Consider the following 15,710-nt stretch of genomic DNA (forward strand, 5'->3'; position numbering starts at 1 on the left):
ATCATCATCTTCACCTACTCCGGCATGTTCTACTCTACTTCCACAACGGAAGAGCAAGGCATCTGCTCCTGGGAAGCTGCCATCACAAAGCAGTTGTTGTTCATCATCTTCACCGATGCTCCGTTCTGGATACCTACCTTTCCTCCTCAAGCTGCAATCCCTGCTGCGGGTGGAAATACCAGGTGAACCACAGCCCAGGCAAGGCCTTGAAACAAAGCCCACCATGAGGCCCTGGGTGGGGAGCACCTTGATGTAGGGGCATTGCTCTGGGATATTCCTGTGTTGGAGAATCACTAAGCATGAAGGTTTCCTCATCAGCCAGCAGAGACCGTTAGTACTTTATTAATTACACGAATGGGAAGAGCAGTCCCCATCCAAGTCAAACAATCTGTTGCAGTTGCATATGATACAAAACAACAGTCCCTTAAATACAAAATACATGTCTTTTAAGTGAGCATCACCTGGCGCTGAGCTCTACTGATGTAGTTATATATTAATATTCCAACTGTACAAGTATTTATAGATAGAAAAAAAAGAAACATTCCTAAAAATATTAGGAGAAAAATCACTCCCCCAAATGTTAGTTATTTTTATATATATATAAATTATATATATATATATAAAAACCCAGAATAGAGGCCCAGTTATTTATTTGTTTCACCAAAAGAGACACATAGGCTGTGTTACAGCAAAACTGACACTGGGAATCACTCCCGTGTGTGGGTCATGTTGCCTTCCAGTTGGAACGATGTCAGGTAACTTGGGTCCCTGCCTGAATGGAGAAACCAGGTCAGCTCCTGGGTGCTGTTAGCTACGGCAGCCAGGTTCCTCCATGGAGGAAAGGGAGGGATGGGAAGGGGAACGGTTGTCACTGGAGGGAGTAGCAATATGGAGACAGCTCGGCACCCAGGAGGGGCATGGGCTCTGCCACCTATAGTTGCCCAAAGAGGGATGAATCCAGGACACCAGCTCTCAGCTGCCACCCACCGTACTGCAGTGGCCAGGATGGGACAGAGCCTGGTGCATGTTTCGCCCATGCTTTGCTTGTATCATCCCCTTGTTAGCTGGGATGAGCACAGCCCTTCAACGCGCTCATGCTGCCCTGCTCAAAGCCTTCAGCTGGTGCTGCTGTAGCTGCTCTGCCTGCTCCTGGTGCCTCCTTGTAACTCAGAGGCGGCACTGCCTCTTCCCAGCCTGCAGCCAACTACAGGGTCAGCTGTTCTGCTGTTCTAGACATATTCTGCCCCCTCCAACCAACAGATAGGCTGGTTTCAATGGATGGGCTGGCTTGGAACATAAGCCATGCAGTCCCCACTGAAACCTAGTGCACAAGTGCTTTCAGCTGTGTAAGGGCAAGGCACAGGACTAGAGGGCTTTGCCATCCCCTCATCAAATTCAGCACCAAAGGCGCAATAGGTTCCTTCTGCCACTCAACAAGGGCTGGCCCTCAAGGCATACCTATATAATATATCTCCTCCCAGCACAGCAGCCTCTTCCATGACCAAACAGGTTCTCACAGTGACTCCCTCCCTGGCTGTCCCCACCGGGTGACACCACACACACAACCCACCCCTCGCTGCCCTCCCTTCACTTCCCAACACAGCGCTGCGACCTACAGATGTGGCACCATCGTCCCTGCTCACTTATGTTTTGTTCCATACATCTTCACCCCTGTGGCTGCTCCTGCCTCACAGGGGGGGACCCCGCTGCTCCTCAGCCCTGCCCATGGGCTGCCACAGCCCCTCTCTTGCCCTCTGCTCACCAACCATTCCTGTGGAGACCATGGGCTGCACAGCTTCATCTCTGCTTGAGGGGTGGCTGAAGCAGCACCAGGACGGTAGGATGGGGAATGCCCAGCACAGGGTAGAAGGATGCTTATAAATATGTGCCTGTGAGCATGCCAACCTCTGGTTGCCCATCCCATGCTCCCCTCTGCGAGCCCCAGCCTGGATCCACTGGCAAGTCCACATCACACAGGACAGAGCATCTTCCTGGCGCCTCAGATCTTCGTCTCAGGGCCGCTGGGACTCAGGACTGGGAAGGAGTCTCGGATCCTCACCAGCTCCATGGCACAGAGGTGGCCAAAGACCTTGTTGTACCACTCGGGAGACCGGCCCCTTGGAGAAGGGAAGAAGCAGGAGGAGGATGAGTGGGCAGAAGTGCCAAGCAGCAGCATGTTGTTTCTTGCTCAGGGACTGGCACTCAGTGTAGCTCCAGCTGTGACCAGCTATGGGATGATGACCAGCACTACATGACAAAAAAAGCAACCTGCCTCCCTCACTCCCCACCATGCAGCAAAACGGGGGAGTATCTATGACCCAGTTGGGCTTGCACCAGCCCAGAGCGATGACCAGACCGTGCCTTTCATCAGCTCACCCTTACACCACTACGTCCCAGCACAGCTTGCCACAGCAAGGACAGCACCCATGCTTCAGATCGACTGGGGATCCCATGTTTTGTGCAGAAGCTTGAAGGGACTTGCTGCCATACTCGCAGCCACCAGAGGACCTGCCAGCACTGCAAGATCAAGCTGATGGCTCCTTTCCCAGCAATCATCTGGCAGCTAAAAGCTAGTCCCAGGCAGGCACCATGCTGTGCGAGCTGCAACCCTGCCTGTGCTGCCAGGCTGGGCAAGCAGAGGGACAAGCAGCTTCTGCACTAAACCACTCCCTGCTGCCCCGTCACCCTCCCCAGAGCTGATGCAGCCACTGATGAGGTGGCACCAAGAGCCCCCATTACCTGAGGTCAGCTCTGCAGATGTGGGTCACTCTGGAGCGGCCCATGGCGCTGGGCTCAATGAGGTACTGGGATGTCAGCACGATGGCTTTGACGCTTCCCTCCACCGGCAGCTTGTCATGCTCCACCGAGATAGAGATGAGCAGGCAGGCTCCCCGGGGCAGGTCTGTGCACCAGCGCCTGCGGGATAGAGTCCATCAGCTCCCGTCCCTGTGAGCCCACCCTGGACCTCAGGATCTGCATCAGGAGCCTGCACAGCCCAGAGGGGAGCAGCCAGAGCTGGGGCCAGATGGGATCCACCAAACCAAAACCAAACCCTTCCCTGCCCTCACCGGAGCACCATGCAGTCCCTGCGCGGATGGGGTGCCATGCTGTCCGTGACATAGTGGTAGACCTCCATGTTCTTGTCCAGGGCTTCCACCACTTTGCTCTGCAGCAGGTCCTCGTCCCAGAGGTGACGTTCCCGAAGTATCCGGTGCAGCACTGTGGCAGGAGGGGCCTCGATATCCGTGGAGACCTTCCACAAGCGCAGAGGGTGCCCATCCCCAACCTGATGGGCCGAGGCAAGGGTCAGGCAGGCTGTCCCAGGGGATCCCCACAGTGCTCATCCCTAGATGGCTTCACTTATGGTTCCCACTGCCATGGGGCAGCCCAGTGACATCCGCTGGTTAGTGAGGGATGGGGTGGGATGAGATGAGAGCTAGAGAGGTGCTGGACACAGGCAGCCAGCTCCTCTGCTAACAGCAACATGGTGGGCTCTCTGCTGGGCACAGAGCACCCTCCATCCCAAAGCTGCCCATCTTTCAAGCCCCTGCTCTGGCCAGAGAAGGAGTCGCTGATCCCACCTCACTTAAGCCAACAAGCACCAAGGGGTTGCTAGCAGGGCAGTAGGTGCCTGCAGGACTCAGTGCTCACCCTATACACATTTCCCCACATAACCCCAAGCCCCTCTACACACACCGGTATTTACCTTTTTGCAGGAGAGCTCCGTGTTCAGGGGCCCTGGGGTGCTCAGCCACCCCTTGAATTTCTCTGACGACTCTTTGAGCAGGTTCTGGACACTCTGCTCAAAGTAGGAGTGTAAATCCTTGCTTTCCCCCTGACACACAAAGTCAGTCAGGGGATGGGGGTAAGCATCTGCTGCCATATAGGAGCTGCTCAGCTGCAGCAAGATGTCGTGGGAGACCTACAAGGCAAGAGCACACAGATCTTCAGAAGGACAGAGGGAACCTATGTGGATTTTGAGAGTGGTGCTGGGCTGCTAGAAAACCATAACTCCTCATGCCACTAAGGCAGCGAAGGATGGACACAGCCTCCCTAGGCATATGTCCTGCAGCTTGTAACCTGCAACCCCCCCCAGATGCAGCTGGGCTTTGCTCCCAGGGATGACCAACCAGTGGCAGCTGCCCTGCTAATGGATGGGTGCCCTTATCTCACCCATCACTGATGCCACAGGACCGGCACCCTGCTGGCAAGACCACATCTCCTGCTGGTAACACCCTGGGAGGGCAACACTGGGCTGGACACGCCGCAGCCACCCACCTGGAAGAGCTTCTTGCAGTCGGTGATCATATGGGAGAGCCCCTGCGTTGCAGCCATGTTCTCGTTGAGGTCCTTCTGGTCAGGCTTCCCCATGGTGCCCCTCTTGTGGATCACCCTGTGGGAATGCAGGCATTGCTGGGACTGACTGGCATCCCACTCACCCCTATCCCCTGCTTTGTGTTGCAGAGCAACAGACCCCTGCTTTGCAAACATGCATGTTCCTACTACTCCTTACCCTATCCCACTGGTCTCACATGATGGACAGGAAGGGATGATGGGGAGGTGGGGGCAGCAGGAAGGCTGGAGAGGCCAGAGCTAGTCCAACCCTTACCTTGGCGAGGTGCTTTCCTTCTTGGACACGTTGAGATGGAAGATGGAGGGAGCAAGGCACACGGCCAGGTTCCCAGCAGTCATCTGGTTCTCCTCCGCAGAGGCGATGTCGCTCAGGAAGTAGAGGAGGGTCTGCAGCACCTCCCGGTTCTCATCGGGCATGAGGATAACAGCGGCCTGCACCGCCTGCAGCCGCTGCTCCTTCGACACGACTGCGAGCACAGGGCAAAGCTGGTGGTCAGCAGGTCCATCCCTGCAGGCCACCACCTCTGTTCTAATGAACAGAGAGATGCTTCCTCCCTGGGACATCCCAACTTTCATCCCCAGCCCAGTGCTTACACTGGTATATCTGTAGGAAGGTTTCTGTCAGCTTGCTGGTGAAGATGGGCTCCGGCAGGTCACGGAAATACTGCTTCAGCAGGTCAGCCACGTCGTACGCCGACTGCCCGTCGTAGTTGACGTGGTCGGGGCTGGTTTCATTCATGTGCCGGAGTGCCTGAATCCGGGACTTCACTCCTGACTTCCGGAAAATGCCAACCTGCCGGGGAATAGCAGGTTGGTGCTTGAGCACAGAGCAGGCAACAACCCAGTGGACACCTGGGTGGGCTCCCATGGGACAGACAAGAAAGTCCTTCCCCAAAGGCCTAGAGGAGAAGCCTGAGTGAGGGATGGCCAAAGAGGCACCGGGGGAGTCCCACAATCTCACCCTCCCACTTCACCACAGCCAAGCACCACAAAAGGTGGGCAAAAAGGACCCCTGATAGCCAAGTTTCCCCCCCCTCACACGCTGTGCAGAGCAGCAGGCTTGGAGCCGCCCTGCAGCCATGGCCGGTGGTCGCAGCATCACCTGGTCCAGGCACTGGCTGCGGATGTAGCGCATCGCCTGCTGGATGCTCTGCGGCAGGGGCTGCCCTGTCCGCTGCACGTTGATGATGGGCGGCACCCCAAAGACCATCTTGTCCCTGTAGTCGGGGACTTTACTCCGCTTCATGAACTTGGGCACAGTCCTGCAGGGTGGGACAGACAGACAGACATCAGTGCAACGAATGGCTCCCTTGGCACCACTTTGCAGAGCGGAATAGGAGCCCAGGAAGCACACACACACATAGTTCTGCCATGTGTTTAACATAAGCAAGGCAGCTTTTGAGGAGGAGCCACAGCACCTTTTATTGAGCCAAAATGCTTCAATACCTGGCTACAAAACCACTGTTTCATTCTCTTACATTGCTGTAAGCCTTTTAATACCTCACAAATCCCTACAGCCCTCCTGAATATAAATGACACTGGGAGCCAGGTATTAATCCCCAGCTCACGCTTTCAAGGATGCCCATAGCCATGCAGAGCAAAACCAGCTTTAGTTTCAGCTTTCCCCCTCCCCGCCTCCACCACCTTCATGCACTGAAGCTGCCCCAGGCTGCAGGACCCAGTCTGAGAAGCAGCACCTGCAGAGCTACACCACACAGGCATCATCCCGGTTCTCCCTCCCCAACAGCTCACCATGTCCAGGCTTGTTTGTGGGGCACGGAGTACTTCTCCATGATGGCTGTGAGACGGAGCAGGGAGCACTTTTGGAGCAGGTTGAGCTGGGCAGAGGACTGGCGGTTGATCTCCAGGGAGGCAGAGTTCAGGCTGGGCCGGTGTGAATTCTGGAAACTGTGCCAGCGCAGCTTTCTGTGGCGAAAGGTTGGTGGTGAGAGCTGGTGACCCCAGGGAAGAGCCTTCCCCTGCCCCATGGCACCCACTGCTTTGCAAGAAGGTGCAGGCACAGTGGGGCTGAGCCCAGGGATCCCAACACCAGCCCCAGTGCCATGACTGCTGCTCCCTCTTGCCTCAAAGGACTGCTCCTTCCCTCAGGCTCCCCTGAAACAACCAGCGTCCTCTCCCCTTGCACTTCAGGCTCACCGCACCAGCACCCAAGGGCTGCCAGGTCAGCACTGCAAGACCAAGCCCCGCCAGGAGACCTGGGGAGAGCTCTGTGCTGAGGGCGACGCATGCCTGCAGGACCACCACATGCCTGTTGGACATCTCCAACACCCGCTTTCTCAAGAAGAAAGATTCCCCAGAGAGATAGTGCTCTCTTGGGAGCTACTAAAACCCTTCTCAAACCTGTGTTGCGCTGGGAAGGCTCCTGCCAAGCTGCTCTGGTGCATCCCCAAGCCCAGAAAGGCACAAGGAACATTTCCAGCTAAGAAAAAAAATCACTCCTCTATACCACTCGATGCCTGCCTGCAGACACATCAGTCTAGCAGGGGCTAGAAAAGCAACTGAATTTGGCAACGGCTGGAGTTTTCCTAGGGAAAACACAAGGGAGCACTAAGCACAATGGAAACAAGTGCCTCCTTCTCATTTAGGCCTGTTATTAGTAAATGAAAAAACATTTAATTACAGGTCTATGCAGGCAGAGAGGTCGCTGCCTGTACCCAGCAGGCAGCAGGGCCGGCAGCCATGGCTTGCAGCCACCAGAGTGCACCAACGACCCACGATGTGCTCCAACAGCATCTCACCCGCTTGCTCTCCTGAGCCATGGGCCATGCACCCCTGCTGCAAAAGCACCCGTGGGATGGGGATGGGCTCGCAGTGGTCCAGGACCGAGCTTCCCAGGCACAGTGGAGGGGAGGGAGACGTAGCCCTAGCGCCAGCCTGTGCTTACCTGCAGGGCCTGGTGAGTGATGCTCCCACCCCGGAGTCCCGGCGCTCCCGCATCTCGATCTCTTCAGCCTCGTTGAGGGAGTTGCCCGTGCTGTCAAAGTCACTGGCAGAGGTGCCAACATCCGACATGGACCGCTCTTCAAAGTGCAGGTTGGAGGGTTCCCCTCCCGAGTCCGACTCCTCCTCATCCTCCTCCTCGCCCTCTTCCTCCCCAGCCAGGTCGGGGGAGATGGCTTTATACCAGAGCTCCACCTTCTGCTGCAGCCCCCACATGTGCTGCAATATGTCGTCGAGGTTCTCGTAGGTCACCTCCTCATCCGTCTTGCAGAAATCCTCGCTGCTGCCGAACTCTGGCACATTGTCATACACACTGACCCGGCTGCCCAGGGAGCTGCAGGAGCCCCGCCGCCGGTGGCAGGCAAAGCCCCGCGGGGAGGACGAGCCCTCCATGCTGCTGCTGCTGCCAGCCCTGCCACCTCCCACCAGCCCGACGGGTGCATTCCCGGGTTTCCAGTGTGTCAGGGAGCTGCCGCCCAAGGGACACAAGCTCTCAATGGAGAGGGATTTGGGGAAGGTGCCTGGCTTGTGGTCCTGGGGGATGTAGACCAGGCAGTCCCCCCGGAGCGCCTGCCGGTGCTGGCACTCTCCAGCAGCCCAGTTGCTGCTGGCTGCCATGGCCATTTCGTAGTCCTCCAGGTAGACTCCGCTGCGTTTCGAGTCAGAGTTCACCTTGCTCCCACCTGAGCCTAGCAAGCGGTTAGTCCTGTACGATACCGAGAAGAAGCGTTTTTTGCCATGGAAAGAGGAAGACATCCCTCTTTTAGAGGAGTTGGCTTTGGTGGCCACAATGTCCCCGTTACTCTTCAGGGAGCCCCATCCTGGTGCAGCCGTGATGCTGCCGTGTGGGGCCACCTTCTCGTCTGGGCTGGCTTTCTCTTTGTCCTTCCTTCGGAGGGACTCGATCCTCTTCAGGAAGCTGCGAGACCGTCGCTTCTTCGACTTCTCCTTGGAACCCTCACCACGGCTCGAGGGCTGCTCGGGCAAGGAGCGCTCGCTCAGGCTGCGGCTGGAGGTGGCGATGGTGGTGGTGGCACAGATGGGGGACGGGGGGTCAGGCAGCACGGCCCCAGTGCCCAGCATGCCACCTGTGCTGCTGCTGCTGTGCAGGGACACGGCCTCCGGGTTGGTGCTGAGGTCCGTGAGGACGCTCTCGCGGCTGGATGCCAGCCGCATGGCAGAGCTCAGGACCTCAGAGCTCTGGGAGAGTACATCAACGGAGCCCACCCGGGACCATCTCTTGCTGTCTCTCTGAAAAGCCCACCGGTTGCTGATGGCACACAGGTCTTCCTCTTCGGAGTCTTCATTCTGCGTGTGGTTGAGAAAAGGGGATGATCAATCGGTTGCACCTGTGGAGGGTCAGCGCATCCCCTTATCCTGCTCTCCCAGGACAAGCACCCCAGAGGGCACAGCCACCAGCACAGCCCCTTAAATCAGCTCCGGTCCCCTTTGGCAACAGAGGGCTCCAGGAGCTATAGGCATTATTTTGCCATGCCCAAGGGCCATGCTGCACCAGTGAAGGGAAGGTGCAGCTTCCAAGCTACCTCTGATGGCTCTCAGGTAGCTGGGACAGAAGCTCCCTGCAGAGCTTCCCTGCAAATCCCTGGCCACACATGGCAGCACAGTAAGGGATATGGGGCAGAATTCCTTCCCAAGCCAAAATAAGGGCAGTTTGAACAAGCAGGGATAAATCTAGAAATTATTTCCATACGCTAAACACCAACCTGGTGTGCATTTTAAGTGTATTATTCATTAAGGGAAATATAAAAGGTTTCGTTATTAATATCCCAACATTAATCACTGTTTGGGACACACAGACTGGTTTCACCCATCCCTCCAGGGTCAGACTTCCTCCTGGAAACGCGCTGCTGTGGGGGCTCAGTAGAGACCCCAAGGGCGATGCTGCAGGCACACAGTCCTGCACAGACCACCACAGCTGACCCAGCCTGTGGTTTGGCTGCTGTGCCAGCATCTCGGAGACGTGTGGGGACACAAGGCAAACACAGGCGCCTGCTAATCCAGCCAGGCACCCCTGGGACCACGTCTGTCCTGGGAGACAGCAAAAGGAATGAACAGCGGTACCACGCGGTGCTGTGTGCCCAGGGGCAATCCCGGCGCACACCTCTGAACGCAGGGTTGCTGCCCCACCAGGGAGCACACATACCCCTCACCCCCTTGAACACCCAGGACTTACCTGTTTCCGCTGAAAGTGAACTTCCAGCTTCATGGAGGCACACGTGTTCAGGGTCATCAGCCTCCTGCAAGAAACCAAGAGAGGCTTGACCCCGTCCTGGCCCCTGCTGGAGCTGCAGTGCTTGCTTTTCCTTTTTATTCTTTCTCTGTTTGAGAGCCCTTGTTGTACACTGTCACCTGTCCCCCAGCAGCTGTGATTCCAGGGATCACAGGGACACACAGAGCCCGGCACAGCTTCAAGCCTGCTCCAGCCAAGGGGTGAAACTGCTCAAGCGCACAAGCCCTTGGTTGTGCACCAGCAGGGATTTTGCAAACATAGCCATCGGAGGGGCGCTCTGCTCCCTCCATGCAGGCACTGGGATGTCCTGGCTGTGCCTAAATGCCTGCAGATATCCCAGTGCCCAGTGTTTGCTGTCCCACAGCATCGGAGGATGCCCATCTCCCCCCACTCTGAGCCACACAGCCGTGTGTTTCAGCTCCCTCTGCCTGTTGAGGCCTTGCTTTGGCCATGCTGACAGGCCCTTCACCTTTCTCTAGCCTACAGCTTCAAGTCCTGCTCTTTTTTTCCTTTACACAAGTGAATGAATCTCTAGTTAATTCACTTTAATCAGCACCTTCATGAATGCTACTACAAGCACTTCTGTTCCAGTGTGCAAGTACCATGCTTGCAGAGCTATAAAACAAACCTCAGGGATGTATTACCAAAAATTTGACTTAATGCTCTTTTTGCAATCCCACCTTTTTCAGGTTGGTGGATTGCTCTTGGACCACCAAGAGTGTGGTCCTGCAGCATGTGCTATGGCAGGATAAATGCACGAAGTCTGGTAGAGGGAGCAAGATGGGAAAACACATGTGCTGGGGAGAAAGGGAACACGTCCAAGGGATTAATTTTATTGCAAAAGCTGCATTTGCCAGGGTCCATCTAGACCTTTTGCAGGCAAATGCTGCATGAGGCCACCCCAGGGACCCCAGAGACAGCTTGGGGGGGCTGGGGACATTCCTGCCCTGCATGGCCCACCCAGTCACACCAGTCCCATGCGTGGCAGGGATGACTTGCTCTGGGCTATTTGCGCAAAGCAATCTCAGAGGCCAGGAAATGACAAAAGGACCTGAAAGCTCAGACAGGGTTAATCAGTCAGAGACTTCTCATTGCCTCTTGCCCAGCTACCACTACCAGCAGGGAAAACCAGGAGCTCACTGGGAAGTGGCACAGGGGATCCCTTCCTGCCCAGCACAGCAGCCTCTTTGTTGGGAAAAAAACAGACCCTTTTCCCATCCCTTCTCTGCTCTGTTGAGCAGCAGCACACGTAGGAGGGACAGCGAGAGGCAGTGCTGGTTTCTCGGCATGGGTAAGATGATGTGGCCCGAAAGCCAAGGCAGGGCTGAGTCACTCCTACCATCAGGTGACACACAGCCCATCAGGACAGACAGGCAGCCCCTGGGTCCCTCCTTTCGGGTGTTAGCTCTTGCTCACACTGGAAGCACTGGGAGAGTTCCGCCCCAAACACATGCTGCCTCCCCGCAGCAGCACACTCGTGGCATGTCCCAGAGCTATTTTCAGCGCTGCTGCTGCAAGGGGTAGCGTGTCCTGGTGGAAAATGTACGGCAGGGCTGTGTTGCCAGGCACCGGATGACTAACGTCACACGAGCACTTGTGAACACAGAAACCCTGGGACAGAGCAGTTGTTCCAGGAAGAGGAGGGAGCCACCAGCACAGACTTCACCTACAAAAATCACAGTGCAAACCAAGAGCTCCTGGGCCCTGCAGTGAGCACCCACAGCTCGTAACAACCCATGCCAGGCACTAATTAGCAGCATATGACTTCCATGGAGCCCCTCACACTACACCACTGCTCAGCAAATCCCTCACTGCATGTTTCATTCTTTCACAGGCCTGATGACCAAGTGAAACCTTGTCCAAGGACACAATTTCATCTGGGGGCACTTTGACCTGAACCTGCTTTACGCCAACAACCAAGCAAGACCACTTCACTCTGATGCAGACACATGGTTTACAAACTCTATTTTGTTCTCAGAGATGTTACAGAGCATCCTTGTAAAATAAAGCAGCATCGAACACACGCTCGGCAGACACAGCTCTCTGCTCAGGGACCACTTCACCTTTCTCTAGCCCACAGCTTCAAGTCCCGCTTTTTTTTTCTTTACACAAGTTAAGAAAAACTTGTGTTTTTCTTAACTAGAATCTCTAGTAAATTCACTTTAATTAGCACCTTCAATAACACTACTACAAGCACTTCTGCTCCCGTGTTCCAGTGAGAGGCAACAGAAGTGGGATGGGGAGAGCATGGGCAGTGCGACACCAAAGCTGTGTGCCTATGTTCAATTTGAGAGTTCAGCTCTGACCAATCAATTTCTAATCAATCTCTACAGGCCAGAGTTACCCAAGCTTGAAATTAAAACACAGCCTGGAAGCCACACAGAGAAAAGAATTATTCCTGGGAAATGTTTCTGTTCACCAGGAGCTCTGTATGTTCAAAATAAAAGATGCTGTCTCGTTCCCTGGCACCACCCAGAAGCAGCCACAACATCCAACTCAAAAGACCAATGCATCCTTGCTGAAGAGGGAGCGACGAGCTGCAGCCAGGGTGCGAGGGAGAGTTACCTGCACAGGGACTTGAGGGAGTCCTGGTCCAGGAAGCTGTGGTCCTTCTTCACAGCGCTGATGTCAAGAGGGAACAATGAGTCTGGGAAGGAAAGCGAGAGGAAAATCAGCAGCCATTCCCAAGCCAGCTGCTCTACCAGGTACAAAGGCCAGGAGTGAGCACAGGAGGAGGAGACACCAAGGATGGAGAGCTGGGGAAGCAGGAGAGCAACGAGGGGAAAGGTGTGGGAGGCTCTGGGCCACGAGTATGAGCCGGAAGAAGGCAGGAAAAGGCTGGGGCATCACGCTGCACTGGGAGCTGCCACCCGTGACAGCCGTGGCTGCAGGAGGGGAACTGTCAGAGAGGGACAGGAAGCAGCTCTCTACAGGCAGGACTTGACCCGGGCTCCTGGCAGCCGTTCCTCCCAAAGGACCACTTCTTGCCCACAGTTCCAGGAGGCAGTCAGCAAAGAGCAAGACATAGATGGGGCAGGTGTGGAAAGGCCAGGGATGCCCTCATGCCTTGGGGGGTAAGCACAAGCCCCAGGTGAGAAGGTGGGAGGGATGAATTGGGCAGAGGAGAGGGATGGAAACAAGCCACACGGGCACACCTCTGCTCTCAGCTGAGCACATCTAAAGCCCAGCCTGCCCCTCCTCAGGGGTGCTGGCAGCACACACTCTGCATTCTGACATCCCATCAGGCAATATATTACACATGCATTGAGCGCTTCCTTCTCCCATTGATCCCCCTGGTCAAGAAAGACTACCTGCTCCCCTAGGGAGGTTTAGGAGGGGCTAAGAGGTCGCTAAGGGACAAGAAAGCCATACTGGTATGGTGGCGCAGTAGGTCTACCATCTCATTCAATCCCCACACACACCTCAAAGGCCAAGGGCCAGTTCTCCACAGGCAGATATGCTCACTGGCCTTGAGGCAGTAGCTGGAGGATGACCCAGAGATGGTCCATACCCTGGGTCTTTGGGCAGTGTCCTTTCTAGGTAAGTTAGTTGAGGGCGGCAAGGTGGCCAAGGACATCTATCCAATTCCCTGTTCCTCTCCGTGCACTTGGAGACAGCCCTGCTGGGATCAGATATGTAGGACCTGGACCATTAACCGCAAGTGTCTAAGCCCAGCTGTTAATGAAGCTATCAAGTGCAATTACCAAGGGGATGCTGAGCCCTGACAGCTGGGGAGAAAAACAGAATGAAACACTCAGAGGATGTGGAAAGTTTTGCTCAGAGAGGTTGGAAAAGGGGCTGTTTTATTCATAGACTCCAGCACCCAGCACCCACCACCCCAGGCTGTAAGCACTATTTGGGGCTGACACCTGGGGCTGGGTCTCCCCTGCAGGAACCCAGCCAGTCCTTGCACGTGGCCATGCTAGGAGCTTGCCCCCTAAAATAGAAACCAGAAGCAAACAGGCAGCCTGTAAAGCCATCACCCGGGGGGCAAGAGCGTGGCTCCCGCGCACGTGTTGTGGGGAGCAGTGGAAGCACCCGGCTGAACAACAGCCATGGCCACAGCCTGCCGGAGACCCTGCTTCCCGCTATTGTCCCAGCCAGCTGGGGCCGGCTGCAGCCACCACTCCTTGCACCAGCCTCCCCGGCAGGGATCAGTGTCCCACCATGGGTTTGAAGTTAAGATAGCTGAGACCCACCACCCTGCAACCCACCCATGGTAGAGGAGGTGGAAGCAGGGCTGTCAGGGGGCTGCCCATCCCCTGCACCCTGGGACCAAGGACCCACTCTGCTCTAGGCACAGGCTGCTGTGCACTCAGCAAGTGCAGACCTTGCTGCCAAATAGTGTATCAGGGCAGGGCGGGAGCCTGCAGGATATGTCAGTGCGGAGGGAGGAAATGTTCATCCTCCACATTACCTACATTGGCTGCCTCTGCACTCACACCCACTGCAAACACTCCCTGAACTACTGAAGAGCTGATGGCTCTCCACAGCCTGCCAGCCCTCAACCTGAGCAGCCACCCCAGGGACTCCTCACAGCCCTGCCCAAAGGGGAAAAGTTCGGGAATGCAGAGAAGTGAATAGTGTGGCTTGCTCTCCAGACCATGGCCATGTCCAAGGGCTTAAAGTTTTAACACTTGATCATATAATTAGTAAACAATCCGCTCCATCCTCTCCCCAGAGCAATATGGGCTCTCCCCACAGCCACCCTTGGTACTTGGTTATAGTACCAAGCATTGGAGATACAGGATATGAGAGCACATACAGAGCAGGGACTGGGATCAGCAGCTCTCACCTTCGTAAAGCTGGGCATACTGGGGGAACCCCGCCGCTCGCAGCCAGTCACAAGCTTTCTTGGCTTCGATTTCTGAAAGAAAGCAAACCACCAGCCTGAGCATCCCACCAATGCTCCCCAGAGCAGCAGCAACCCGCTCCTCCCAGCTCCCACAGTGCCCATCCCAGGGTTTATGCACACAAAGCAGAGAAAACACCCGCAGCAGAAAGGGAAGCTGGGGAGCACTGGTGGGTCCCGATGCAATGTGCAGGGGGGGCTCTACCCAAGGCAGCAGAAGCTGCTCTGCTTTAGCCTTTCCACCAGCACAAGGCAAAGAGCAGGAGGTAACAGGACCACAGGACACGGTTTTAACCTTTAAAAAACATTAGGTTTAGGTCGATGAAACATTTAATTCCTGAATCCACCAAACCAAATACAGACCTTTGCCAGGCAAGAGAGGAAGATCTTTGTTTTTAATAATGAGTTCAGAGCTCATCAAAGATTAGGGCTGGTCACCTCTGTAAACATCCTCCAGCAAAGCCTGCCAAAGAAACCCCTCCTTCTCCCTCCTCCTTCCCACCACCCCAGAGCACCCCACTTCTTCTTCTAAACTGGTGTTCATCCTGGCAGGCACCAAACCCTGATGGCTTCATACACTCCCCCTGCCTGGCCAGTTCCCATCCCTCACGCATGGTTCCGCTGTTGCCCAGACAAACCCATCCAACAGCCAGCACTATTTTCTGGGAAATTTCACAAATTTAGAGAACTTGAGGCAAACCAGCCCAAAGCTCACGCGGCCAAAGCAAGCTGCTGCCTGGTGTCAGCAGTCCATTGGTCTGCTGAGATTTATACTTCTGAGGGTGACAACCATTTGACCTCAATTGCAGAAATTGCGACAGCAGTTTCAGGGTCTCACCCGTGCCTCTCAGAGGCACCACCCAGCACAGACTGGACTGAGGCCGCATCCACCCAGAGCAGACTGCAGTGAAACACCCCAATTTCAACACCATCCACCAACAGCCTCAGCTGAGAGCTCTGGCTGCATTTCCAATCACAAAGCTACAGCAGGGGGGAAAAAAAAAGGCTCAAAACAAGCAGTTCAGTTAAGGACAGGACCAAGCCAAAGCCGTGGACCCAAATACTTCAGAAGTTTTGGGAAGACGTTTTGGAATAAGCATCTGCATCTGGGTCCAAACTACACAGCTGTCCTTAGCCATGCCACGAGCCCTGCTGAAATCCTAAGGCTGACTCTCCAGCCCTCGACAGGGCTCAAAACCCAATAATCCCAATGGAGACCTCAACCCTGGAGCTCGACCAGGCCAGCGCGGTACCCAGGGTGCACCACATCCCTCCGGTGCACCTCTGCAGGGG

The 15,710-nt window shown here is 55.5% G+C and overlaps 1 protein-coding gene across 6 annotated transcripts in view; it reads right to left on the bottom strand.

Annotated features, from left to right (window-relative positions):
* Window positions 1–311: 311 nt before the first annotated feature.
* STARD8 (StAR related lipid transfer domain containing 8) overlaps window positions 312–15,710 on the bottom strand; it is a 66,227-nt gene continuing 50,828 nt past the window's right edge. For all 6 annotated transcript variants that reach the window (XM_030497652.1, XM_030497653.1, XM_030497656.1 and 3 more), the window contains 13 exons: window positions 14,361–14,432; window positions 12,131–12,212; window positions 9,509–9,572; window positions 7,259–8,622; window positions 6,106–6,279; window positions 5,456–5,615; window positions 4,948–5,146; window positions 4,610–4,820; window positions 4,279–4,393; window positions 3,707–3,922; window positions 3,069–3,286; window positions 2,740–2,916; window positions 312–2,117 (listed from right to left, as the gene is read on the bottom strand). In XM_030497652.1, coding sequence (XP_030353512.1) covers window positions 2,000–2,117; window positions 2,740–2,916; window positions 3,069–3,286; window positions 3,707–3,922; window positions 4,279–4,393; window positions 4,610–4,820; window positions 4,948–5,146; window positions 5,456–5,615; window positions 6,106–6,279; window positions 7,259–8,622; window positions 9,509–9,572; window positions 12,131–12,212; window positions 14,361–14,432 — 3,170 coding nt within the window. In that variant the 3' untranslated portion in view covers window positions 312–1,999. The remainder of the gene's footprint in view (window positions 2,118–2,739; window positions 2,917–3,068; window positions 3,287–3,706; window positions 3,923–4,278; window positions 4,394–4,609; window positions 4,821–4,947; window positions 5,147–5,455; window positions 5,616–6,105; window positions 6,280–7,258; window positions 8,623–9,508; window positions 9,573–12,130; window positions 12,213–14,360; window positions 14,433–15,710) is intronic.

Source organism: Strigops habroptila, chromosome 9, assembly GCF_004027225.2.
Source record: "Strigops habroptila isolate Jane chromosome 9, bStrHab1.2.pri, whole genome shotgun sequence".
NCBI classification, from domain to species: domain Eukaryota; kingdom Metazoa; phylum Chordata; class Aves; order Psittaciformes; family Psittacidae; genus Strigops; species Strigops habroptila.